Source organism: Quercus suber, unplaced genomic scaffold, assembly GCF_002906115.3.
Source record: "Quercus suber isolate HL8 unplaced genomic scaffold, Cork oak 2.0 scaffold_92, whole genome shotgun sequence".
NCBI classification, from domain to species: Eukaryota; Viridiplantae; Streptophyta; class Magnoliopsida; order Fagales; family Fagaceae; genus Quercus; species Quercus suber.
The window spans coordinates 1,147,609-1,171,502 of record NW_027069557.1 but is presented as its reverse complement, the minus strand read 5'-3'; the positions used below and the strand labels follow the sequence as shown (position 1 = coordinate 1,171,502).

The window sequence follows — 23,894 nt, the reverse complement described above, 5'->3', positions numbered from 1 at the left end:
AAAAGCCAAAGTTTAAAGAAAATCTAATTAGATTCTACAATTAAAGTCCAATTTTACGTCATGTCTCTGAAATTCTTTATTTTTAGAGAGAGTTTTTATTTCTTAATTTTGGAGTCAAATGTTGGACCATATCATAAATATTCATTCAAGTGAGTTATTAAGTACAAAAACCAAATGTTGGACCATATCACAATAACAAAAATTAGGAAGTAATAAAAAATTTTGAAAACATAGACAATTTACATTTTCTATCTAATAATATTCTCACAAGACTTTTTAAAGAGTTAACAAAATATAAGAATAACTATCAATAGTATTTAAATTATATATGTAGTAATTATACTACGTATCTTAATATATATCTTTTAAGTATATTCATACATATGCATGGAGTTACAAGATAGTTCTAGTGATAGGGTTACAAGATAATTCCAGTGATGGACCAAACATAATTTATCATCTCAACAAATCATAAAATTGTAATTCAGTTTATAGTATTATTCATGTGATTATTAAAGTTATTTTCACAAAATGGGAACGATACAACTTTGCTGTGGACAAAACTTATTCAGCAATTTTTTTCGCAATTTGTGAAGATACCAAGTTGTGAGTGGCAGACAATTAGTTTCAAATTAAGTCACCAATAACATCAATTTTATTTTCCATCATTTACAAATTTACAATCTATCAATTCAATAAGTTAAAAAAAAAAAAAAAATCATATCTCTTCTTCACTATAATTGTTTTTGTTTTTGTCCTCTCACTTTTCAACATTGAATCCACAATTTTATGTCATTGCTGGCTATCCACCTACCCATGATGGATGGGGTTGACCCATTAAACCTATGGACCAGGGTCCCCTTACCATAAAAATCTCTAGAATCTGTACTCCAAACTTTGTCATTTTACTTCTTTTTTTGGTGTTAATTGGAGGGGGGATTTGGCTGTCATTTTACTCGAGCTATTTAAGAATAACTTTTTTGGTAATTAAAAGATTTAACCATCAAATCATATTCTATTTATATTAGTATAGATTACATATCATAAATAATGCACACGAATTCAAGAAAACGTATATTTGGTCAAAATCCTTTTCTATGGTTGACGTTATATTTTTTTAAAAACATTTTTTTAAAGAAACAAAAATGTCAAATTATATTACTGATCCTTTAACATTGGCCATTTCTCTCAAAGAAGCTCTCCATCTCTACAAGTTATCCATGTTCTCCTTAAAATGTTCTTCATGTTTAACAAAAGCTTGTTTGAAAGATTCCATATGTTTTCGTATATCAGATGGATCTACATTATAAAAAAAAGGAAAAACTTCCATTAATGCCCCTTTTATTGTTAAAAGTATATGATTAAATGATTAAATTTACCACTTTCTAATATATTAAGCTTTTGGAAAAATTAATAATTGAACATAGTATCAGAACAAGAGATCATAAATTTGATGACGTCTGTTTATCACAAATTTTTTTTTCTCACCGTTTAATAACATTTAAAATTTGTCTAAATCTTCTTAACTTTTCTCAACAAAAAAAAAATCTAAACATGTTTATTTTGACAATTTTTTATATACTAGTCGTAGACTAGGCTACGTGTGGGAAAATATAATTACTTTGTAATGTGGTATAATGTATGATTAATTCTCTAAAATTTACTTAAGATAATTTGTTTTCCTTAAAAATTGAACTATTTCTAAAAGCCTTTTCATTTCTCCATCTCTACAAATATAGCATTCTATTATTTTTGTTTTTTTCTGGAAAAAATTGGGTGTATTTGATTAATATTATTGGAAGTGGTCTATATTTTTCAAACTATTGTTATAGTGTTTATGTTTTTTTTTTTTTTTTTTTCCCTGCAACTAAACTTAATTATTTAAATTTCTCATTTTTTTAAGGAGATTGTCATATTAATCAAACCTCATCACAAACTTAATTGATATTACTCAAATAATTGATAGGTATATTCAAATACATAGTTATGGAAATTGTATTTTGATATAAACTCAAATTCTCACTTTCCAAAATATCTAAGAACTAATTCAAACAGAAACTATAAGATGGAGAGAAAGTGCATGTGATGAGGAACTCACAAAACACACCACCAAAATGCATGGATTTTTTTAGAAAATAACTATAAAACTCAAACAATATAATTAGTTAACCAAGGTTTGAAACTATTTTGTTTTCTAACAATTCGAGTGCAGATGGGTCGATTTTGATGTATAAATCGAGTATATTGCACTCGATTTCTCATCGCACCAGAAGCTAAGCTGGTGTCCACGTAGGCCGGAAATCGAGCCCAAGGAACTTGCTTTTTCTTCATTGAAGTCGAGTCCAAAGGACTCGGTTTATCTTAATGGAAACCGAGTCCTCTGAACTCGATTTCAGTTCAGCCCAATACCTAGCAATACCGACAAATGAAGCACGATTTCAACAAAGAACAAACACAGAACCCAGCAAATGAAGAACAAACTCGATTTCACCGAAGAACAACGATGCAAACCCAGCAACCCAGGTGCCGATTCTGACCAAACCCCGGCGAAAGCTTCAGGCAATGGAAATCGGATCGGACGTGGTTTCTCGCTGCCGCTCCAGTGGAAGAAAGAATCAACGACGCAAAAACCCAGCAACCTAGGCGGCAAATCGGATCAGATGTGTGGTTTCTCGCCGCTGCTCCAGTGGAGGAGAAGAACACATTGGAGAGTGGGTTTGATTTGTTTCGGATTTGAGTTTTTCATGGGTTTTTGGGGCTTAGAAATGGAGAAACCCAGGCAGCATTTGGGGAAAAAAGGAAAGGAAGAACAAGAAAAAAATCCGTGTAAGTTGAGTTGTCTTTGGCTGAACTGAAATCGAGTTCAGTGGACTCGGTTTCCATTAAACTAAACCGAGTCCTTTGGACTCGATTTCAGTGAAGGAAAAGCGAGTTCATTGGACTCGATTTTTGGCCTACGTGGAAACTTTGTCCACCTCAGCTACTGTGCAATGGGAAATCGAGTGTAATATACTCGATTTATACACCAAAATCGACTCCACTGAACTCGAATTGTTAGAAACCAAAATAGTTTCAAACCTTGGCTAACTAATAATATAGTTTGGGTTTTATAGTTATTTAAAAAAAAATCCAAAATGCATCAACCTAAAGTATCTAAAGTAGAGTAGCAAAAAAGAATAAATGTGAGAGAGAGAGAGAGAGAAATCACATTTTATGGGAGATAATGTAAGAGAAATAGAAAAATTATATATATAATATATATAAGATGAGTAGAAGAATACTCAAAAGAAAATGTATAATTGTAAATAACGAATTATCCAAGCTATGCTACGTAATAGAATAACATTATATAATATCATTGGATAACATTTAACAATAAAAGAAAATAAAATGAAAAATATAACAAATTAATATACAACCAAATGCATAAAGTTCAACAAAAAAATTGATCAACCTAAATTAGAGGTGCAGAGAGAGACAGAGAGAGAGAGTATTCACCTTGTTGTGTGTACAAAATAAGGATTGAATGGAAGAGAGAAGCAAATTTTTATAGTAAATAAAATGGGGAGAAGAAGAGTCAAAATAAAAAGGGGATGAAGGGATAAAGGAATTGTAAGCTTAAGGTATAGAGTAGTGGAGAGATAAAAAGGTAAAAATGGGAGAAATGTTGGAGGAAGAGTAATTGTTAGGTGATAAATTAATAAGGAGAAAAATAATTAAAATGAGAGATAAAATGTTGGAATAAGTGGATGACGTAGAAGTTGATGTAGTTCAACAGGAGCATAACAACAATATATGCTACGTTTCAGCTTTTAGATATATATAAAATATAGATAACTTCTAACTATGAGAAAATTTTATGAGAAAATTTTATAATTAAAAGAAGAAGCTATCAAATATCAAATCCTAACCTTTGTAGTAGCGTGTGTGTGTATATATTTCTTTTCTTCTTTATACATTGGTCTAATTTAATAAATTTTCTTGTTACTAGTAAAAATCCAACTGTGCACGAATTTATATATCCATCAGGACAGGAAGGTGCATCTCACTTATATAACAAATTTGACATATAATAGCCAATCTTCTTCAGTTGGTTGTTGAGTGATTGTATATCATGAAAAAAGGACCACAAAAAGAAAAATATAAGACTCAAATGTAATTTCTTTCCTTTTCGTCCATTTTCAGAGCCACAACAGAAATTAAGGCTGAATTTTCTCAAAATCTCGCATTTGTAACCAGAAAACACAAGATTGAGAAGATAACACCATAATTCAAAAGATTTAGCATAAGTANTCAACCTAAAGTATCTAAAGTAGAGTATCAAAAAAGAATAAATGTGAGAGAGAGAGAGAGAGAAATCACATTTTATGGGAGATAATGTAAGAGAAATAGAAAAATTTATATATATATATATATAAGATGAGTAGAAGAATACTCAAAAGAAAATGTATAATTGTAAATAACGAATTATCCAAGCTATGCTACGTAATAGAATAACATTATATAATATCATTGGATAACATTTAACAATAAAAGAAAATAAAATGAAAAATATAACAAATTAATATACAACCAAATGCATAAAGTTCAAAAAAAAAATTGATCAACCTAAATTAGAGGTGCAGAGAGAGACAGAGAGAGAGAGTATTCACCTTGTTGTGTGTACAAAATAAGGATTGAATGGAAGAGAGAAGCAAATTTTTATAGTAAATAAAATGGGGAGAAGAAGAGTCAAAATAAAAAGGGGATGAAGGGATAAAGGAATTGTAAGCTTAAGGTATAGAGTAGTGGAGAGATAAAAAGGTAAAAATGGGAGAAATGTTGGAGGAAGAGTAATTGTTAGGTGATAAATTAATAAGGAGAAAAATAATTAAAATGAGAGATAAAATGTTGGAATAAGTGGATGACGTAGAAGTTGATGTAGTTCAACAGGAGCATAACAACAATATATGCTACGTTTCAGCTTTTAGATATATATAAAATATAGATAACTTCTAACTATGAGAAAATTTTATGAGAAAATTTTATAATTAAAAGAAGAAGCTATCAAATATCAAATCCTAACCTTTGTAGTAGCGTGTGTGTGTATATATTTCTTTTCTTCTTTATACATTGGTCTAATTTAATAAATTTTCTTGTTACTAGTAAAAATCCAACTGTGCACGAATTTATATATCCATCAGGACAGGAAGGTGCATCTCACTTATATAACAAATTTGACATATAATAGCCAATCTTCTTCAGTTGGTTGTTGAGTGATTGTATATCATGAAAAAAGGACCACAAAAAGAAAAATATAAGACTCAAATGTAATTTCTTTCCTTTTCGTCCATTTTCAGAGCCACCAACAGAAATTAAGGCTGAATTTTCTCAAAATCTCGCATTTGTAACCAGAAAACACAAGATTGAGAAGATAACACCATAATTCAAAAGATTTAGCATAAGTTGATCCTTATAGCCAAACTGGTTTGGTTTTCACTCTCAAATCAAGTCTCTTTCAAGCATTTCATCAAACAAATTCAATATAAGTTGAATTAAATCTTTGTTCCAAAAAAAGAAATAAGTGTCAAGAAGGAACTCTATCTTAATCAGTACACAAAACAGGAAGAACGAAGCTCATTTAAAATAAGAAATTTTATCAAACATATGGCATGCCACAATAACAAATAATCAAAATAGATAAGAACGTATATGGTAAAATGCAAATTTTTATCTTAATCTTAATTAGAGGTTAAATCAAAGCAACCCAAAAATGCTCCTTAGGAAGGAAAGCTTCCCTAATTGTCACTGTGACAAACCCATCATCAGAAAGTTGGGATTCCGACTGATCAAAAGAAACAGAGGCAAATAGAAAAGTGGCGAGAGACACGAAGTGACAATGCTGTAGGCAAATTTGTGATGGGGAGAATGAATAAAATGTAGATAATGAAATTTGACTAGGACTATTACACTGTAAACTTTATATTTCAGTTATAAACGTCTAAGGTACACGAATTTGTAAACTTTTTTTTTTTTTGGGGGGTGTGTGGGTGGGGTAAGAAATCCTAATGCTGTTACCAAACCCTTCCCCTCCCTCTACCCCACGCATATGACCCATCCAACTAATAGGCGGTTGGTGTGTAAAGTTGAAGTTTATGTAAAGTTAAAAGTTAAAACAGTGCAAAGTAGCTTTATGTTAAATAATAATATGTAAACTTAAATTACCTCTTTGGTAAATGCCACCCTGATTTATTGGCCACTTCTCTCAACACAGCTCTCCATTTTTGCACCTTCTCTCTATTCTCCTTGAAACGTTCTTCATGTTTATCAAAAGCTTGTTTGAAAGTTCCGGTCTGGTTCCGTACATCAGATGGATCCACATTATAAAAAATAGGTAAAACTATCATTCCCGTCTTTGGCATACATCCAATGATCTCTTCAAGTTCCTCTAGGCACCACGTTGAAGATGCATAATTTTTTGAGAGAATGACAATAGCAAACCTTGATTCATTTATTGCTTTCAAGAGCGTTGGTGAAATTGATTTTCCTCTCTCAAGTTTTTCATCATCTATGAAGGTGCAAATGCCCTTTTGATCTAAAGCAGTATATAAATGACTTGTAAAACCAGTGCGGGTGTCCTCACCTCTAAAACTAAGGAATACTTCGTATGTCAATCGATGTGTGGCAGAGAAAGATGATGAGGCTCTTTCAGCGTTCATAGAAGCCATTGAAAATATCCTGATAAATTTTCAATCACAATTTAGAAAAAAGTACACTCAATTAAAACTAAAGATCAAATTATAAGGAAAATAAATTAGGAAATAGGAAAAGAAACAAATAAAAGATATGGATGCAGGCAAGAAAAGTGAGAACTTGCGGATTTGGTGAATGGCAGCGAGATTATAAAGCTCTAAAACCTCTTGAAGCGACGCTTTTGGGCTTAGGCAATGGTTCCACCCTTCTCCTCAAAGTGGAGAAAGAGAAAATTCCTAGTTCTAGCTGTAATGTCCTATCTTTTATTCTTTTTGACCAACTTAAGTTCTTTTCATATTGCTTGCGTTCTATCTGCTCAGAATTCAGATGCCATTATGATGTGATCAGTGATATACATAAATGCTGAAGGGGTACAAGCGTACAAGCAGTGCATGAGAGAATTTGTTGATTTGTGGTTGAGAAGTGAGAACTCTTTCTCTATAAGTAACTTCCTCATTTTAATTTATTAAAAAAAAGTATTGTTTCTTATTATATAACCAACCACTCCATAATGCAAGGAATTAATTTTTTCCTAACATATAAGAGCATCTCCAATAAATAAGGCATTTTCTCACTCAAATTGTAAGAAATTAACCACACTGATTGTCCCAAAAGCTTAAACTATTAAGAAATGGTAAATTTAATCATTTAACTACACAATTCTAACATTGATAAATAATTAATTAAAAATATACTTCACTTGTTGGGTAACTGTCATGTTCAGCTTTGCTTAAATAATTTCTTTCTACCTACTCTACTAGTAAAATTATATCAAAATTATGACTCTGGGTCTGAGTCGGGTTGAATACTAGTATTTTTTTAATTTAATTCCCCCCCCCCCCCCCCCCTTCCCCAAAAAAAGGCTTGGGTCTGGTTCGGATTAGCACTTCAACTCAAATAACACAACCCCTTTTTAATAATTTAAAAATATATATGTATTTTAAATTTGTTAACTTGATTCATTTTAGATTTAGAGACTGGTATGAATTTAATAGTTTGATTTTTAATATTTTGATATATATTATTATTAGACCTTAACATATGGCTCCAACCTGACCCTTAAGATGATATGACGAAACTAAAAACATAGGAAGTGTGAACATGATTGGCTTAGGTTTGAGAAAGTTTTTAATCAAATTTGACTTTGTCTTAAGAAATTTCTCACCCAAGCCAACATAACCCAAAATAGCATTAAAAATCAACTCAACCCAACTTGTAACTTGTAAGAGTACTCGCTTCAATTCGTGCGAAAATTTCAATTTATTTTATTACAAGAACCTGCTTTTTCTTTTATAAATACTGACATTTCAAAACACTTCACATCAAATTATTTCATTAAATGATCAATTTTCTTGATTTTTTTTTTTACTTATTTTTCTTTTTTCACACACAACAACCATCCTCCACTTTTTTAATTCACCATCGAGATACTTAAATAAAAAAATTAAATGCAAAATGAATAGTGTTAGTGTAAATTAGCAATTATGTATTTTTAGACAACTTAACATGGCTTGATGTGAGCAAAGTTTGGGTTTGGTTGGCTAAAATGTGGTACCTTTTTTATTATACAAGTAGTGATGTGAGAGCTCTTATTTAAAGCAGTCATTTAAAATTTTATAGAGTAAAATTGTTTATAGGCTATAAAGTTTAAAGACCAACTGTTTATAGGCTATACAGTTTAATGTTTTTCCTCATCTCTAAAGATGACTATGCCCTTTTGTTTCAAAGCAACATAGAGATGGTCAATAAAACTATTTCGGGTGTCCTCACCTCTAAAATTAAGAAAGACATCATATTTCTACTATGGTGTTGAAGATGAAAATGATGACAAAGTGGAGGCCTTTTGAATGTGAGAAGTCATGTTTTATTATTGGCTTAATTCAGTGACAAAAGTTGTTTGTAATGTATTTTATGTTTGATGTATATTTTTGTGGGTTATAATATATTTTGAATAGAGTACTTGTGCTTCTCCTTCAAGTTTGGAATCTGCATTAACCAGGGATCTCACAACCTAGAGGCGACCATAAAGCGACTAGCCAAGCCCACAAGACCCACGTGGTAGGGATTTGGATGAGGATGTAGACGTGCATCTCGCGACTCCCATGCAACCTTAGGGGGCGACCAGGTCGCGTGCTGCATGACCTTTGTACTCTGCATGTGCACATTCTGGACTGCACATGTCCAATGCATATCTGCCAACACATACACACACAGCTGTGAGGTGTAGCAAGGAGCTTCAGATAAGGGTTATACAAACCCTAAAAACAATAAGAGAGATATCCAAGAGAAGCCTATCAAGTGTATGAAAAGAGAGAGCCCTTTTTCCCTTTCAGAAATCCAATTATTGGCAAATCTTGAACTACAAAAAAGATTAATATATATATATATATATATATTCAATTAAAATTGAAAGAAAAATCAAAAGGAAAAAAAATTAGAGAATAAGAGAACAATTGGATATCGATTTTTCATTTCTTTGAGTGGAAGTATTGAAAAAAAGAGATAGACATGTGAAAAGTGAAAACTTTTTTTTGATAAGTAATAAAGATGTATACTCAAAAAAACTACCTCATGTAGAAAAACATAAGGCAGAGGAACTTACAAATATGATAAATGAATTTGCAGCAATGATGGTAAAGCTCACTATTCTAAGAGATAGTGGGACTATCACTATCTCTTAGAAAGTAGAAACAACACATAATTCAGTTCCTATTATATAATTTCTTGTTTAATAAAGGAATGATCACCATTCTTTCTTTTGTTTGCGAGTTTGTGAGAGAGTGGAGGGAGGCATTACTAAAAACTAAGGTCCCCACAAAATTCACAACAATATCTTACGACTACACTCAATTTGACGACTACCTCGCACATGGGCCATTAAAATAATAAAAATTAATTTATAGTGATTGAGGGGTAGTAGTGAAATTGGGTATTGTGAATTTTGTGGCAATCCCAGCATTGCTGCATTGCTAGGCATTCACATCCTCTGTTTTCAGTGAAGTCAAACATTTTTTTTTTGTTTATTTTTTAAATAAAGTGGATGTGCAAGTCTCCCTCTCCTTCCAGGAATCTCAAACTGAAAATTATTTAACTCACGTTATTATGATTATTACTTTTGCAGAAATTTAATTAACTAACGTTAAATCAATACAAAAGCATCGTCTGTGTTTTTAATGATTTCTTTAAGCATCAATCCTCTTGATCCTATATACAGTTAGCTTTTAGCATAATAGTATTAAGAGAAAAACATGTGGAATTTAACAATCACAGTTGGTATAAGAGGAGAATTTCAGATACTAATACTATAAAACAAAAGTGAAACACAGAACCCAGGATAAAATCTTTATGTTCCCCCCTTTCTCTATGCTTTCTCATCATCCAAGTAGAAATTGAAACGCAAACTAAATATCAATTAAAAAAAAAAATCAAAGAATTTACACAAAGCATTGAATAAGAGAAAAGAGAGGACCTTGAGGATACGGATCACGTTGTCAAGATCGAGGAGACGAAAAAACTTTCCGTGTGCTCAGTTTGAGAAGAAAAAACAACAGAAAGACAATAATTGAAGAGGAAAACTATTAGTATTAAGTTGGAGAGTTGAGGAAAGTTGTAGGAAGTTTCCTTGGAATTGGCTTTAATTGATTACTCGAGTACGTTCCTGGTTACCAGAATAAAGTTGTTTTTACACTTTATTTTGCTTTTTTAAACAACTTTTTTAATTATTTAACATTTTATATGTTTTTTGGGATAAGTACTTTAGTGGCAATTTGATGACAATTACCACTGCACATTCTGTCATTCAAGAAAAGAGAAAGAAAGAATAACTTCTTGGTAGCCAGCTATAAGTTTAAATTTCTGTTCATATTGCTTTTTCACCGATTATAAAGTTGTATTCATACGTGTCCAATAATTATTATAGTCTTTTAGTGGACTCTAACGATGGTTGTTTTTTCCTACACATTATGCCATTCAAGAAAAGAGAAAGAAAGAATAATTTCTTGGTGGCCAGTTATAAATTTCAGTTCATATTACTTTTTGACCGATTATAAAGTTGTATTCATACATGTCCAATAATTATTATAGTCTTCTAGTAGGCTCTAATGATTGTTGTTTTCTCAAAAAAAAAAAAATGATTGTTGTTTTCCATGGAAAAGTATTTGGAATAAGAAGATCCCTTCTCAAATGGCTTTCTTTGTTTAAACGGTTGCTTTAGGGAAATGTTTGCCGATTGATAATTTACATAAAATGAAGGTTTGAATATTGGATTGGTGTTATATGTGCAAGTGTAATGATGAATCGGTTGACCATCTATTTCTTTACAGTCTGGTTGCTAAGGATTTGTAGTCTATGGTTTTGGGTTTATTTGATGTAAGCTGGATTATGCCGCAATCTATTGTGGGGCTCCTACTTGCTGGCAAGGCAGGCTAGATCGTCATAGAAATGTAATATATGGTTAATTGTTCCTCATTGCTTAATGTGATGTCTTTGGAGGTAAAGAAATAGTAGGTGTTTTGAAAATAATAAAAGATTCATACCAAAACTCAAGCTATTTTTCCTTAGAATTTTATTAGATTGGTTGGCTACTTTGCAAAACCAATCATTCTCTTTCTTTCTTGATTTTCTTGATTCTTCAAGAGCATTCCGGCAATATAGTCAAGAAATGGGGGAATTCGGAGCAGTGGGTACTTGAATTACGTGATGGAAGGAGGGTTCTGGTTCCAATTCAGATCTCTTTGCCACAGTGTGAAGCTACTGAGGTATTGGAAGAGCAAAAACAGCTGGCCTTAGTTCCAATGAAGTTTTCAAACGTTATGAATGTGTAATCAACTCTTTTCAAAGAAGATGAAGTGCTAGTGGAGGACTAGATTTTGGATACCTATTCAAAGGATGTTGATCAGCCTCTAGCTATTGAACCACTTGCTTTTTCTCTACCTTTGGCCATGGCAGAACAAACAGTTGTGGATGTGGAGAGGTTTATGGGTGTGGATAGTTCAGAGAGGCAAGACCCTTACTTAGAGTGGTTTCAAAGGAGATTCAATTATTTTGATTGCTTCCTTGTCACGTCCCTAGAGGGTTTGGAAGATCAAGCAACATAATTTTTATTGGCTATTGAGGCTAAATTAGATCGGAGGGTTGATGTGAACAAGAAAACACATGGCTTAAAAAGTTCTGGGGTGAAAGGTTTAAGAGAGTTGAAGGGATTGTTCAGTTCTATTAATTATGGCTCTACCTTTGCTAGACGAAGTGGTATTAATAGGGATCTTGTTCTCTCTGTTTCTCAATGAATTTGATGTTACTTTCCTGGAATGTCAGGGGGGCTAAATGAAGTTGAAAAAAGGCTTCAGATTCGTAATTTGTTGCACTCTTGGAGGGTTGATATCTTGTGTTTGCAGGAGACCAAACTAGAATGGATTACTAATTGTTCGAAGTATATGCAGTTGTCCATATGTAGATTGGTTGTACTTGGGTTTTGAAGGTGCTTCTGGAGGTATTTTATTGATGTGGGATAGACGAGTTGTGGAAAAGGTGGAGGAATCGGTGGGGCATTTTTCGGTTTCATGCAAATTTAAAAATGTTGGTGACCAATTTGAGTGGGCTTTTACAAGTGTATATAGGCCAAATTTGAACAAAAGGCGTAGGATGATGTGGGAGGAACTAACTGGGCTAATCAGTTGGTGGGATTTGCCATGGTGCCTAGGAGGTGACTTTAATATAATCCATTTCCCATTAGAGCAACTAGGGGCTGCTAGTTATTCTCGAGCTATGTATGGATTTTCAGATTTTATCTCTCTTCATAGGTTGATGGATATATCTATAGAAGGGGGCCTTTACACCTGGTCCAATACATCCTCAACTTCTCGACTAATCAATTCCTTTTCTCCCCACTATTGGTAGATCACTTCACATAGTTTACCCAAAAAAGGATGTCTAGAGTACTTTCAAACCATTTTCCTATTTTGTTGGAGGGTGGGAGTCAACATAGAGGTAGAACTCCTTTCCGTTTTGAAAATATGTGGTTGAGGGTGGAAATTTTTTTCGACAAAGTGAAGACGTGGTGGGCATCCTATTTGTTCCAAGGAACCCCAAGTTTTATACTTGCTAAGAAGTTGGCTGTCTTGAAGTTGGATTTAAAAAAGTGGAATGAAACGGAGTTTGGCAATGTCACATATAAGAAACAAGACCTTTGGAGCAAGTTGAATATTTTGGATGCTAGAAAAGAGACCCATAGATTAACAGCTGAGGAGAAGTTAGAACAGGTTAATCTTCGTACAGATATTGAAAAATTGATTCTTTTAGAAGAGATTAGTTGAAGACAAAAGTTTAGGGTGTTGCACTTGAAGGAAGGGGATGCCAATACCAGATTCTTTCATAGAATGGCTAATTCTAACAGAAAAAATAATGGTATTGAAAGCCTGATGGTTAATGGTACATTGTCTTCTGATCAGGGCATGATTGCAGATTGCATTACTCAATTTTTCATGAATTTGTATTTTGAGCAGCAAGTTGATCGACCATTTCCAGATGTGTTGGTTTTCCCAATGATATCCGGCAATAAGGCGGATTGGTTAAAGAGACCTTTTGAAGATGCAAACATTTTTGATGTCATACAGAATTTTAATGGTGATAAATCTCGTGGACCAGTTGACTTCCCAATGGCTTTTTCCTAAGCTTGTTAGGGAATTGTCAATAGGGATGGCAATTTTTGCCCGACCCGTGGGTACTCGGCCCGGCCCGACCCTAATGGGCCGGGTTTTACCCGGTCCGATTAGAAATAGGGTCGGGTATGGGTTTAAAAAAAAAAAAACCCGAAGCGGGTTCGGGTCGGGTTCGGGTTTTATAAAAAAATCCGAGACCCGACCCGAAACCCGGCCAGGATAAAAACCCGATACACAGAAATTACAAAAATTACCCTTCTATATATATACACATATAAGCTAACCCTAAATCTAATCCCTCATTCTCCAGCCCAAAACTCACGCCTCCCTCACTTAGTCCTCAACCTCACAGCCCTCACTCCCTCAGTCACGCCTCCCTCACACGCCCTCACTCCCACTCTCACTCACTCTCCTCTCATGTCTCACGCCGTCAGCCACCAGCTGTCAGCTGCGCCTCTCTCATGCTCTCAGCCTCTCGGTCTCACTCTCTTTGAAGAAGAAGACGAAGACGAAAATCTAAGATTCTCGCCGTAAAGCCTCTGCGATCTCACCCACGAAGACGAAGACGAAGACGAACAACCATGGTGATATACGGCAATGGTTTTTGATGTTCTTCTTCCATTTTTTCTTTATTTGATTAGTGGGTTTGGGGATTTTAGATTCTTTTGTTTAACCTGTGGGTTTGGGGATTTAGATTTTGTTGTTGAGATTTGATTTGGTTTCTGTGAATAGTTTGATTTCAAATGTATTTGGTTTCTGTGAATAGGAAATTTGAATGGTTATGGTGGATTTGATTTGAGATTCATTTGGATTGGTTGTTTGTGCTGCACTGCTGTGATTTTTTTTCTCAGGAAAACTTTTTTTTTTTTTCTAATTGATTGGGCCACAGATTGGGCCACTGTTAGGGGTTGAAGATTGGGCCCTGAAGTGGCCTGGCTGGACGGGGCCCACGGGGCGGGTCTGGGCCCCGAAAAAAAAATCTGTTTAATAAACGGGCCGGGTCCGAGCCACAGGTCTTGGCCCGCGGGTCGGGTCCGGGTATGAAAAAACCCGGCCCGAACCCGACCCGTTGCCATTCCTAATTGTCAAACCTGGTCTTATGGCTGTATTTCATCATTTTTTTGCTACAGGTCAGTTTGAAAAAAAATTTAACGAAACTTTTATTACTCTCATCCCTAAAAAAATGCAGCAAGTGAGATTAGGGATTTTCGGCCCATTAGTCTTGTTGGGGGGGTTTATAAAATTATTGCTAAAGTCTTGGCCAACCGACTCCGCACAATTATAGGGGATATAATCTCAACATCTCAGAATGCTTTTGTGAGGAACAGACAGATCCTTAACCCTGTTCTTATTGCTAATGAATGCCTTGACAGTACATTGAAGACTGGGGTGCCGGGGCTGATTTGTAAACTGGATGTTAAGAAGGCTTTTGACCATGTAAGCTAGAGTTTTATTTTGCAAATGTTAGAAAGACATGGGTTCTCTACTAAGTGGAGACAGTGGATTTTCTTTTGTCTATCTAAAGTCTGTTTCTCTATTTTGATTAATGGCTCTCCTTGTGGGGTTTTTGGTAGCTCCAGAGGGTTAAGACAAGGTGATCTGTTGTCTCCCTTGTTGTTTGTTTTGGTGATGGAAGCTAAGCAATTCATGAAGGATGCTTGTCAGGCTTTAGTATGGGTAACTTGGAGGGAAGATCCTTGGCAGTGTCTCATCTCCTTTTTGCGGATGACACTCTAATATTTTGTGATGCTAACCTATAATAGATTTTGATTCTCCGTATGATTCTTATTTGGTTTGAGGCGGTGTCGAGTCTAAAGATAAAACTGGGCTAGTAAGAATTGGTTCCGGTTGGAGTAATGCATAATATTAACTTATTGCTAAATGTTCTTGGCTGCAAGTAGGGTACTCTTCCAATGAAATATTTAGGTCCTCCTTTGGGTGCTAAATTCAATGATAAGACTATAAGGAATCTGATTCTGGAGAAAATGGAGAGGAGATTAACGGGTTGGAAATGCTTGTACTTATCCAAGGGAGGTAGAGTCACTTTAATCAAAAGCACCCTATCTAATTTACCCACTTATTTTCTATCTTTATTTCCTATACCTGCTAGTGTGGCTAACTAAATTGAGAAACTTCAGCAGAATTTCTTATAAGGCAGTTTTGGTGATGAACCTAAATTTCATTTGGTTAAATGGCCTACTGTTTGTGCTCCTATTTCTTCGGGTGGCTTAGGGATAAGGAAGATAAGACTTTTCAATGAAGTTTTGCTTGGAAAGTGGCTATGGAGATATGGGATTGAGAATGATGCCCTTTGGAGACAAGCGACAGAGATGAAATATGGATGTGTATGGTGGGCTGGTGTACCAGATCTGGTAATGGTCCATATGGAAAAGTATCAGTCAAGGATGGCCTTTTTTCTCACGCCATATTTTGTATGATATTGGAGATGGGTCTAGGGTGAAGTTTTGGCAAGACCGTTGGTGTGGAGAGACATCTCTTGCTATTAGCTATCCTGACTTGTTCAGATTTTGTAGGAATAAGAAGGCTAGTGTGGCTGAGCTTATGAAGTCCTCCAATGGAGTCCTTTTTTGGGATGTGAGCTTCTTTAGGGGTGTGCATGCTCAGGAATTAGAGGCTATGTCAGGCTTCATGGAAACCATATATGGTTCTTTAATAAGGGGGTTTGGTGAGGATAAGATGTGTTAGATACCTAACAAAGATAAGAGGTTCATGGTTAATGATTACTATAGAATTTTAGTGGGCCCTACTATCTACGGTTTTGCTTGAAGAAGTATTTGGAAGCAGAAGATTCCCTCTTGAGTAGCTTTCTTTATTTGGACTGCTATTTTAGGGAAATGCTTGACGACTGATAATTTACAAAAAGGAAGGTGTGGATTTTGGATTGGTGCTACATGTGTAAGAGTAATGGTGAATTAGTTGACCATCTCTTCCTTCATTGTCCCGTTGCTATGGATTTGTGGTCTATGGTTTTGGGTTTATTTGGAGTAACTTGGGTTATGCCACATACTGTTTTGGGGTTGTTAGGGTGTTGGCAAGGTAGGTTTGGTCATCATCGAAATGGTTATATATGGTCCATTATTCCTCATTATTTAATGTAGTGTCTTTGAAGGGAGAGAAATAGTAGATGTTTTGAAGATATTGAGAGATCCGTTCCAGACCTCAAGCTTTTTTTTTTTAGAACTTTATTGGATTGGTCGTTTGCTTTACAAAAACAATCATTCTCTTGTTTTATTGATTTTCTAGATTCTTGCAATTGTTGTATTTGATTTGTTGACCCTTTGTACACTCCCTGTACACTAGGGTGTTCCTTTTTTTTATATCAATAAAACTTATTACTTAAAAAATAATAATAATAATACACCAACTTTCCCCAAAGTCTGAAATGGGGTCTAGGTTCATGATTCTCTTTGATCCTTTGTCAACTCTCATTAAATGTCATTCCATTCATATTTTCTCTATCAATAGTATATAAACCCCTCATCTCCTTCATTTCAAAGCACACGGAAACACTCTCTCTTCTTCGCTCTTGAGTTCTAGTGAAGTAGAGTAATCTTGTCATATCTTGATCTTCTTGAGACTCAAGGTATTGAGTGAGACTTTCTCTCCCTCTCCTAATTCTTCTTTTCTACTCCATCCTTAGGACCTCTACCAAAGCCTCCTCTTCCACTGTGTAGATCTTGCATATAGGTATAATCTATTTTCCTAACTTGTTTTTCATGTTGCTATAATGTTAATTTAAGATTAAAGCATGCTAGTGATTATTTAAATTCATTGAATATGTTTGAATGTTCATGATATTTTTAAATGTTCATATCGTTTTTCACATGTTCTTAGTTGTTCATCACATGTTCATGCATAACACTAGTTTTGATCTTAAATCCACATAAAAAATATGAAAAACATGTTAGTTTAATAATTCTCTCAAATTCTTGAATCTAGGATATCACCATCCACACATATTCTCTAGAATTTATTTTTCAATCCAAATGCAATTACCAATAAATGAAATTAGGGTTTATCACATGCACACACATTAAAATTCAACATGCAATCGAGTGATTTGGATGATATGATATGAATGTTGGCCACTATAGTCTAGAAGACTGGTTTCACCGAGCAAGATGGGTTCCTAACACATTCCCATCTTGTAACATAGCCTCTAAACTTTGATCAAGGGTTGATAGATCAATGTTTATCCATGTAATTTTCAATTTCTAGATTGTAACTAGGAAATAAAGTCATGTACTTTACCTTAGATTGTATTTAGGACCAAAGCCATGTAATTTCTCATGATCAATATACATTCATTTTCAAATTAATAAAATGATGAAATTTTCAATTATGGTTTTATTGTTTTTTTCAATAATTAAATAAGTAGTAAATCCATGGTAAAACACTTAATCTAAAGGAGAAAATATAATCAATCGAACCTCTATTTTGAGAGGCAATAACATAACTCCACCCATTCATGTGAGTTTGGCCCAATTTCAAAACGAGGCCAGGGGGCACAGTCTCTCACAATAATACATAACTAATTATAATCAAATGAGAGAAATGAATACACATTAGAGACTGTAGATTCAGCTCTGTCAGGACCTGGACAATAAATAAGCATAATATTTATCTATACATCCACAGATTTGCGTGCAACCTAATAATCATTTTGCATAGGAATTGACTGAATCAAATGTAAAGTTAATACGTATATAAGAGACCGTTTTAGAGATGCCAAGGTTTGGCCAATCTTTTGAAGTTTAAACGTAAATTTCAAAGTATTTTTCCAGTTATCTAACACTATCTCTAGTATGTATCAAACAATTTTATATATATACAAATATATATATATATATATATATTTACCAACACTTCCAACCAGGAGAAACCAAATTAACAAGACATTAATATTATTTAAACCTAAAAGAACAACCCCCAAATTTTTTTTTCTTGGTCTGTTTGGAAGTCTATATTGAAATTTTGATATATGGCTACAAAAGCAATTTAGTAAAATAACCACACGGCTTTCCCTAGTTTTTTTGAAACGACTCTCAATGTGACCCAGATTTTTGTCTTGAAAGTATTCACCTGCACATATCATCACGCACAAACACACTCTTGAAACAGAAACAGAAGCAGAAATACTAACATTAGCAAGTGTCCTGATCTACTCATCAAAACCATCCTTAGAAGATATAAAATGTTTATTTCCCCTTAGTATGTTTTAATTTACTCCATGTTCGCCACCACTCTTTAGTGCATAGTGCATAGGATTAGCAAAGCGCAAGAACTTAAGTAATTAGATGTCACATAACCAATTAAGATCTAAATCTATTGAGGCTAGACTCTTAACATATTCTCACACAATTTCTCAACTAAAGAGAATCATAAATCCCACACATGCAAGCTCAACCTTAGAACACTAAATCCCAATTATCACATTCACTTCCCTCAAGGAATCCTAAGAAAATAAGATTGAAACCATAACCTCAATTCAAACAATAGAGTGCTCATCAACAAAAAGTCAAAAAAATGAAGCAAAACACTCCATAAGCATAAAAAACAACATTCTTTTCAGGCTAGAATCTAAAACCATTATACCATTCTATAAATTTAACCAATTTATTTTTTACGAATAAATACTATATACATAGAATGTTAAGATAAAAAGAAACAATTACAAAGCTAAGGAATAAGAATAAGAAAGTGACTTACCTAAAGAAGCAAAACCGAGAGATCACGTGAGAAGTAAAGACCGCAAACAAAATAACCTGGATCAAAATATGATGGCGGAGTCCTGCTCCTGCTCCTGCGATTTCTTTTGCTAAGATGATATGCTGCTGCTGCCGCCGTTGAAGGATATGAAAAGTTGGGTTTCTGTTGGTTCCTTAGAAGTAGTGTTGTTTGTAAAGATCACAATCAATCAAGGCTTAGATTCCAAAATCCAGAAACTAAAAAACAAAAGCACAAAAATTTCATTGATGAATGTGGTTTTTGGATGAATCCCATGTTTCGGTTTCTCAAAAAAAAAAAAAAAAAGTTTTCTGAGAAGTGAAAGAAAGAACGAATAAAAAGCATGTTTTTTAGTTTACCCAGTTTTGGTTTGTTGGTGTTGAAGAGTCTTAGAACTTCTCTCATTGTTGCTTTCAAGTTCCAAATTCTTTTATTTTCTACGTGAAGGCTACTTCTTGCAGTGATTTCGTTACAATTTTTTGACTGTGTTTGTAGGGTAAGAATTTAGGTTGGGGGCGGCGAGTGACAACAATGTCAAAAGAATGTTAAACGTCCTTACGTCTGTGAATTATACATTCAACTCCTAAAACTTGATTAGTACTAAATTTTTTTAGATAGAGTTTTATTCGGTAAAATCTCTTGTTGTCCAATAAAAAAATTAGAGTTCAATTTGAAACTTTATCTAAAAAAATATAAGACTTAGTATCTTAGTTTTTTTTTTTTTTTTTTTTGCTAGTTGTGCTAATTTTGCAAACATATTAGTTATATAGTATCAATTGAAAGAAATTCGAGTTCCAATGTGAAAAATTCTATAGGAAACTTAAAAAAAGAAAAAAAAATACAATTCATGTTTTTATCCATTGAAACTCGAGTTCCAAATGATGATACGTAAATACTAATAGTGAAATGAAAGTTTTAACTCCCATTCGTCCACGAGGGTCGTCCGAGCCAAGAATGCAATAATGGTTGTACCTAGCAAAGTGATCGTCCAAGAGCATATGGGTTGTCCATAAGGCAAGTGCCTGGACGACCCCCAACACTTGGAAAATTCCATAGAGGTTTATTCACAAGAACCAATAAAATTGAACTACATGTTATCATTCCAAGGCATGAGAATAATCCTGGTTCATCGCTATGACTTCCTACTCAATACTTAACTTTCAATAACAATTATAGAAAAAATATTCTAACTCCTATAGCAATTGGGAAAGTTAATCTTGAAACTTCTGACCTCCACAAATACAGGGGAAGTTACAAAACAAGTAACCGCTTCAAGAGGCGCACACTATATAAACTCTCATTCACGACAAATGAAGGTAAGTTTTACATGACTCTTGAAAAGTTGGAACTCTAGAATTTAAGAGAGAAACTAACTTAAGCATCGGAGGGTTCTTGGTCGGTCCACCTCGGTCACCTTTTGATCGTGTGTTTTTCTTTTTAGGCCTTCCAAGCAACTATCATTCTATTGAAACTCGAAGCATTCAGCCTACTGATTTTTTGTGCATCATCAACTACTATGTTTCATTTTCAACCACATAACTAATATGTTTATAAAAGTAGCACAAGTGGCAAACAAGGCTCCTTAGCTTCACACCACATTAGGTTTCTAAATGAATTCAAACACTCGGTTTATGGTTGTTTTCAATTTAATTGTTCTTTAAAAAACATCACACTTATCTTATTGATCAATCAAATCAATTCATCTAAGTATTTGAATTCAATCGGAAAACCTAATTATTGATGCAAGGTGCAATTGCTATGTGTTGGTGAAATTTAAATGTTAGAAAGGTGAAAAGGTTATGGAAATTAAAAAAATAAAAATAAAAATAAAAATTTTGATTCAATGGTTGAGATTGAAACTGATTTTTAAAATTTTTAATCTCAACCATTAATTTATGACCGTCATCACCCTTAGCTGGTTTCAACTGTTTTCAATAGCCACCTATGGACTTTTGAGTGGCTAAGTTGTCTTTAAAAGTAGGGTAAAAAAAAAAAAAAAAAAAAAAAACTCTTTGTTTGTGTGTGTGTGTGTTCTGAGAGTAGGTAAATAATAAATTCCTTCCCCCAACCCAATGTAGTCAAATTAAATGATGGGTTGAGCCGTTACCTAGCTCAGCTCGACCCATGAATACTTTTACTTGTAACTTATTATTATTATTGTTATTGTTATTATTATTATTATTATTATTGTGGGTGAAAACTTGCAACTCTAGTTTACATAACACCTATATTACTAAGATATTGGACAATTATAGTTGATTTTGAATTAAATTGAAAATCAAAGTATCAAAAATGATAAATTTTTGTGTATTTCGTTGAATTGGTCTTTATAGGTCAATATTGATTCTCTCATTTTTCTCATACATAGAGCATGATTATTCTTGAGTACGAATGATTTGAAATTGTTTAATTAAAAAAAAAAGAAAAAGAGTTGCGGTGCTGTTTGGTTGCCAAATTTAAAAGCACTAGAAATTTTTTGGAATTCAAAAATAAGAAGGATATACATTGAAGACCAATTAATAGATGAAAAATAAAATTATTATAATTAATATTTAATATTTAATAAAATGTAAAAACTTGTTTCTTTATAATTCAAATGAATAATTCACTACAAAAAAACGTTTTGTGGCCATGTTTGTAAAACGCGGCCTTAGGTCAGAAAAACGTGGTCATAGGACGATTTGGCCTATAGCTGCATTTTTTTAGGCCGCGTTTTCAAATGTGGCCTAAACCCCGTGACTATAGGCCTGAGGGGTCTATGGCCACACTTTTTCAAACGCGGCCTAAGACTAGGACCTATGGCTAGGACCTATAGTCGCATTTAAAATGCAGCTATAGGATTGGACCAATTGCTGCGTTTAAAACGTGGCTATAGGTGAAAGCTATAACCGCATTTTAAATGTGGCTATAGGATCGGACCAATGGCCACGTTAGGACCTATAGCTGCGTTTAAAATGCGGCTATAGGATTGGACCAATGGCCGCATTTAAAAGGTGGCTATAGGTGAAAGCTATAACCGCGTTTTAAACGTGGCTATAAGATCGGACCAATGGCTTTCACCTATAGCCACGTTTTAAACGCGGCCATAGGACCTTTGTCTCCTAGTTTGAAGAGATATTTTAGCCACATTTAAAACGCAGCTATAGGCCACAAACCTAAATAAAAACATATTCATAGAAAATCAGATCTATAAACAAACTCGAAAAAATACAAGGCAAAATTAGTTTTACAAGTCACATATCTAAGAAAACAACAGCAACATCAATAATAATCTAGATTACGTATAGAGATAAATCAAGAACCAGCACATATTAAGATTCAAAGTAATCGATTATACAGATTCAAACAAAAACACAATGATGAAATCAAAGGCTATATAGAATCAGCTAGAGAGGCAAAGATTAAGAGCGATAAATCAAACCTGAGGGGAGGAAGAGAATGAGAGAACTGTGCTAAAACCCTAGCCACGAGAGAGAGAATATGAGAGAGTTTGAGAGAGAGAGAGAGAGAGAGACCAGTGAGGTAACGAGGAATGAAAGAAGTAGGGTTTGGAGGGTATCTATACCACAACTGGTTGTGATGGAGGGTGAGGATTGAGATAGGAGAGATGGAGGGTGAGGGTGAGGGTGAAGGTCGATGTCGGAGATGGAGGCTTGGAGGGAGAGGGTTGAGATCGGGCTCTTCAGAGATGGAGGTTGATGGAGGGTGAGGGTTGAGATCAGAGAGATGGAGGGTGAGGGATGAGATCGGGCTCCTCAGAGATGGAGGCTGATGTGTAGGAGAGGCTAGGGTTGAAAATTGTTGACCCAATACTATATATACAAAGCCTAAAGCCGTGTTTTTAACCTGCAGCTATAGGCAAATTCTGAGGCTGCGTTTAGTAAAGCCGTGTTTTAAACATGCGGCTTCAGACCAAATTTAAAGTCACGTTTTAAACACGTGGCTTCAGACCAAATTTAAAGTCGCATCTATAAAACGCAGATTTAGGCAGGCTAGAGCCGCATTTTATAAACGCGGCCATAGTTAAGGAAAAAAAAAAATTGTTTGCCAAAAAAAATGAAATATGAAAGGTCCTATAGCCGCGGGTTTTAAACGCAACCATAGCTCTAGTGTCTAAAACGCGACTCTAGCTCAAGAAAATGCGGCTTCAGATGCGTTCTATGGCCTCGCGTTTAAAACGCGGCTTTTGTTTTTTCATTAAGCCGTGTTTTTTATAAACGTGGCTTTAGTCCGTCTGGGGCTGCGTTTTTACAAATGCGGCCTAAGAGGGGCATTTTTTGTAGTGATTTATCAAATGAAATTCAACATTCTATTAAATTCCACATGTAATTTATAATTTATTTGTACTGAATTTCATAGTAACTTCTTTTTCATTGTAAAAAAAAATTCAGAAAATTCATCTTCCTTTTTTTGTTATGAATTGTAATTTTGACAATACTCATCACTGAAAATATTCATTCTGTAATTGCACTAGAAATTAAAAAGATAAACATAAGTACAAACATGTTAGCGCGTAGTTTTTTTTTTTTTTTTGGAGAGAGTTTCAACCTATGGCGTCCGCTCCTAATGATAGCTCTTTATCATCAAACCAAGACACCAATCAATTTTTGGTGTAGGCAGGGATTGAACCCCAGATCTTTTATACAACCATCAGAGACCTTACCAATTGAACTAACTGGAACCCACGTTAGTGTGTATTTATGATAGATGATTACACCATTATATGGTGCACCCAAAAAATACAATATCCCTGCTCAG

General features: G+C 34.1%; 1 protein-coding gene across 3 annotated transcripts in view; it reads right to left on the bottom strand.

Annotated features, from left to right (window-relative positions):
- Positions 1-19,746, bottom strand: part of LOC112003242 (TMV resistance protein N) — a 29,829-nt gene extending 10,083 nt beyond the window's left edge. The window contains exons 1-3 of one of the 3 annotated variants that reach the window (XM_065774447.1): positions 19,496-19,746; positions 19,119-19,354; positions 6,205-6,717 (exon numbers count right to left, since the gene is read on the bottom strand). In XM_065774447.1, coding sequence (XP_065630519.1) covers positions 6,205-6,707 — 503 coding nt within the window. In that variant the 5' untranslated portion in view covers positions 6,708-6,717; positions 19,119-19,354; positions 19,496-19,746. Of the gene's footprint in view, positions 1-6,204; positions 6,718-10,201; positions 10,605-19,118 lie in introns of those variants that run through there. The other 2 variants (XM_065774446.1, XM_065774448.1) reach the window with 2 other exon arrangements.
- Positions 19,747-23,894: the final 4,148 nt, after the last annotated feature.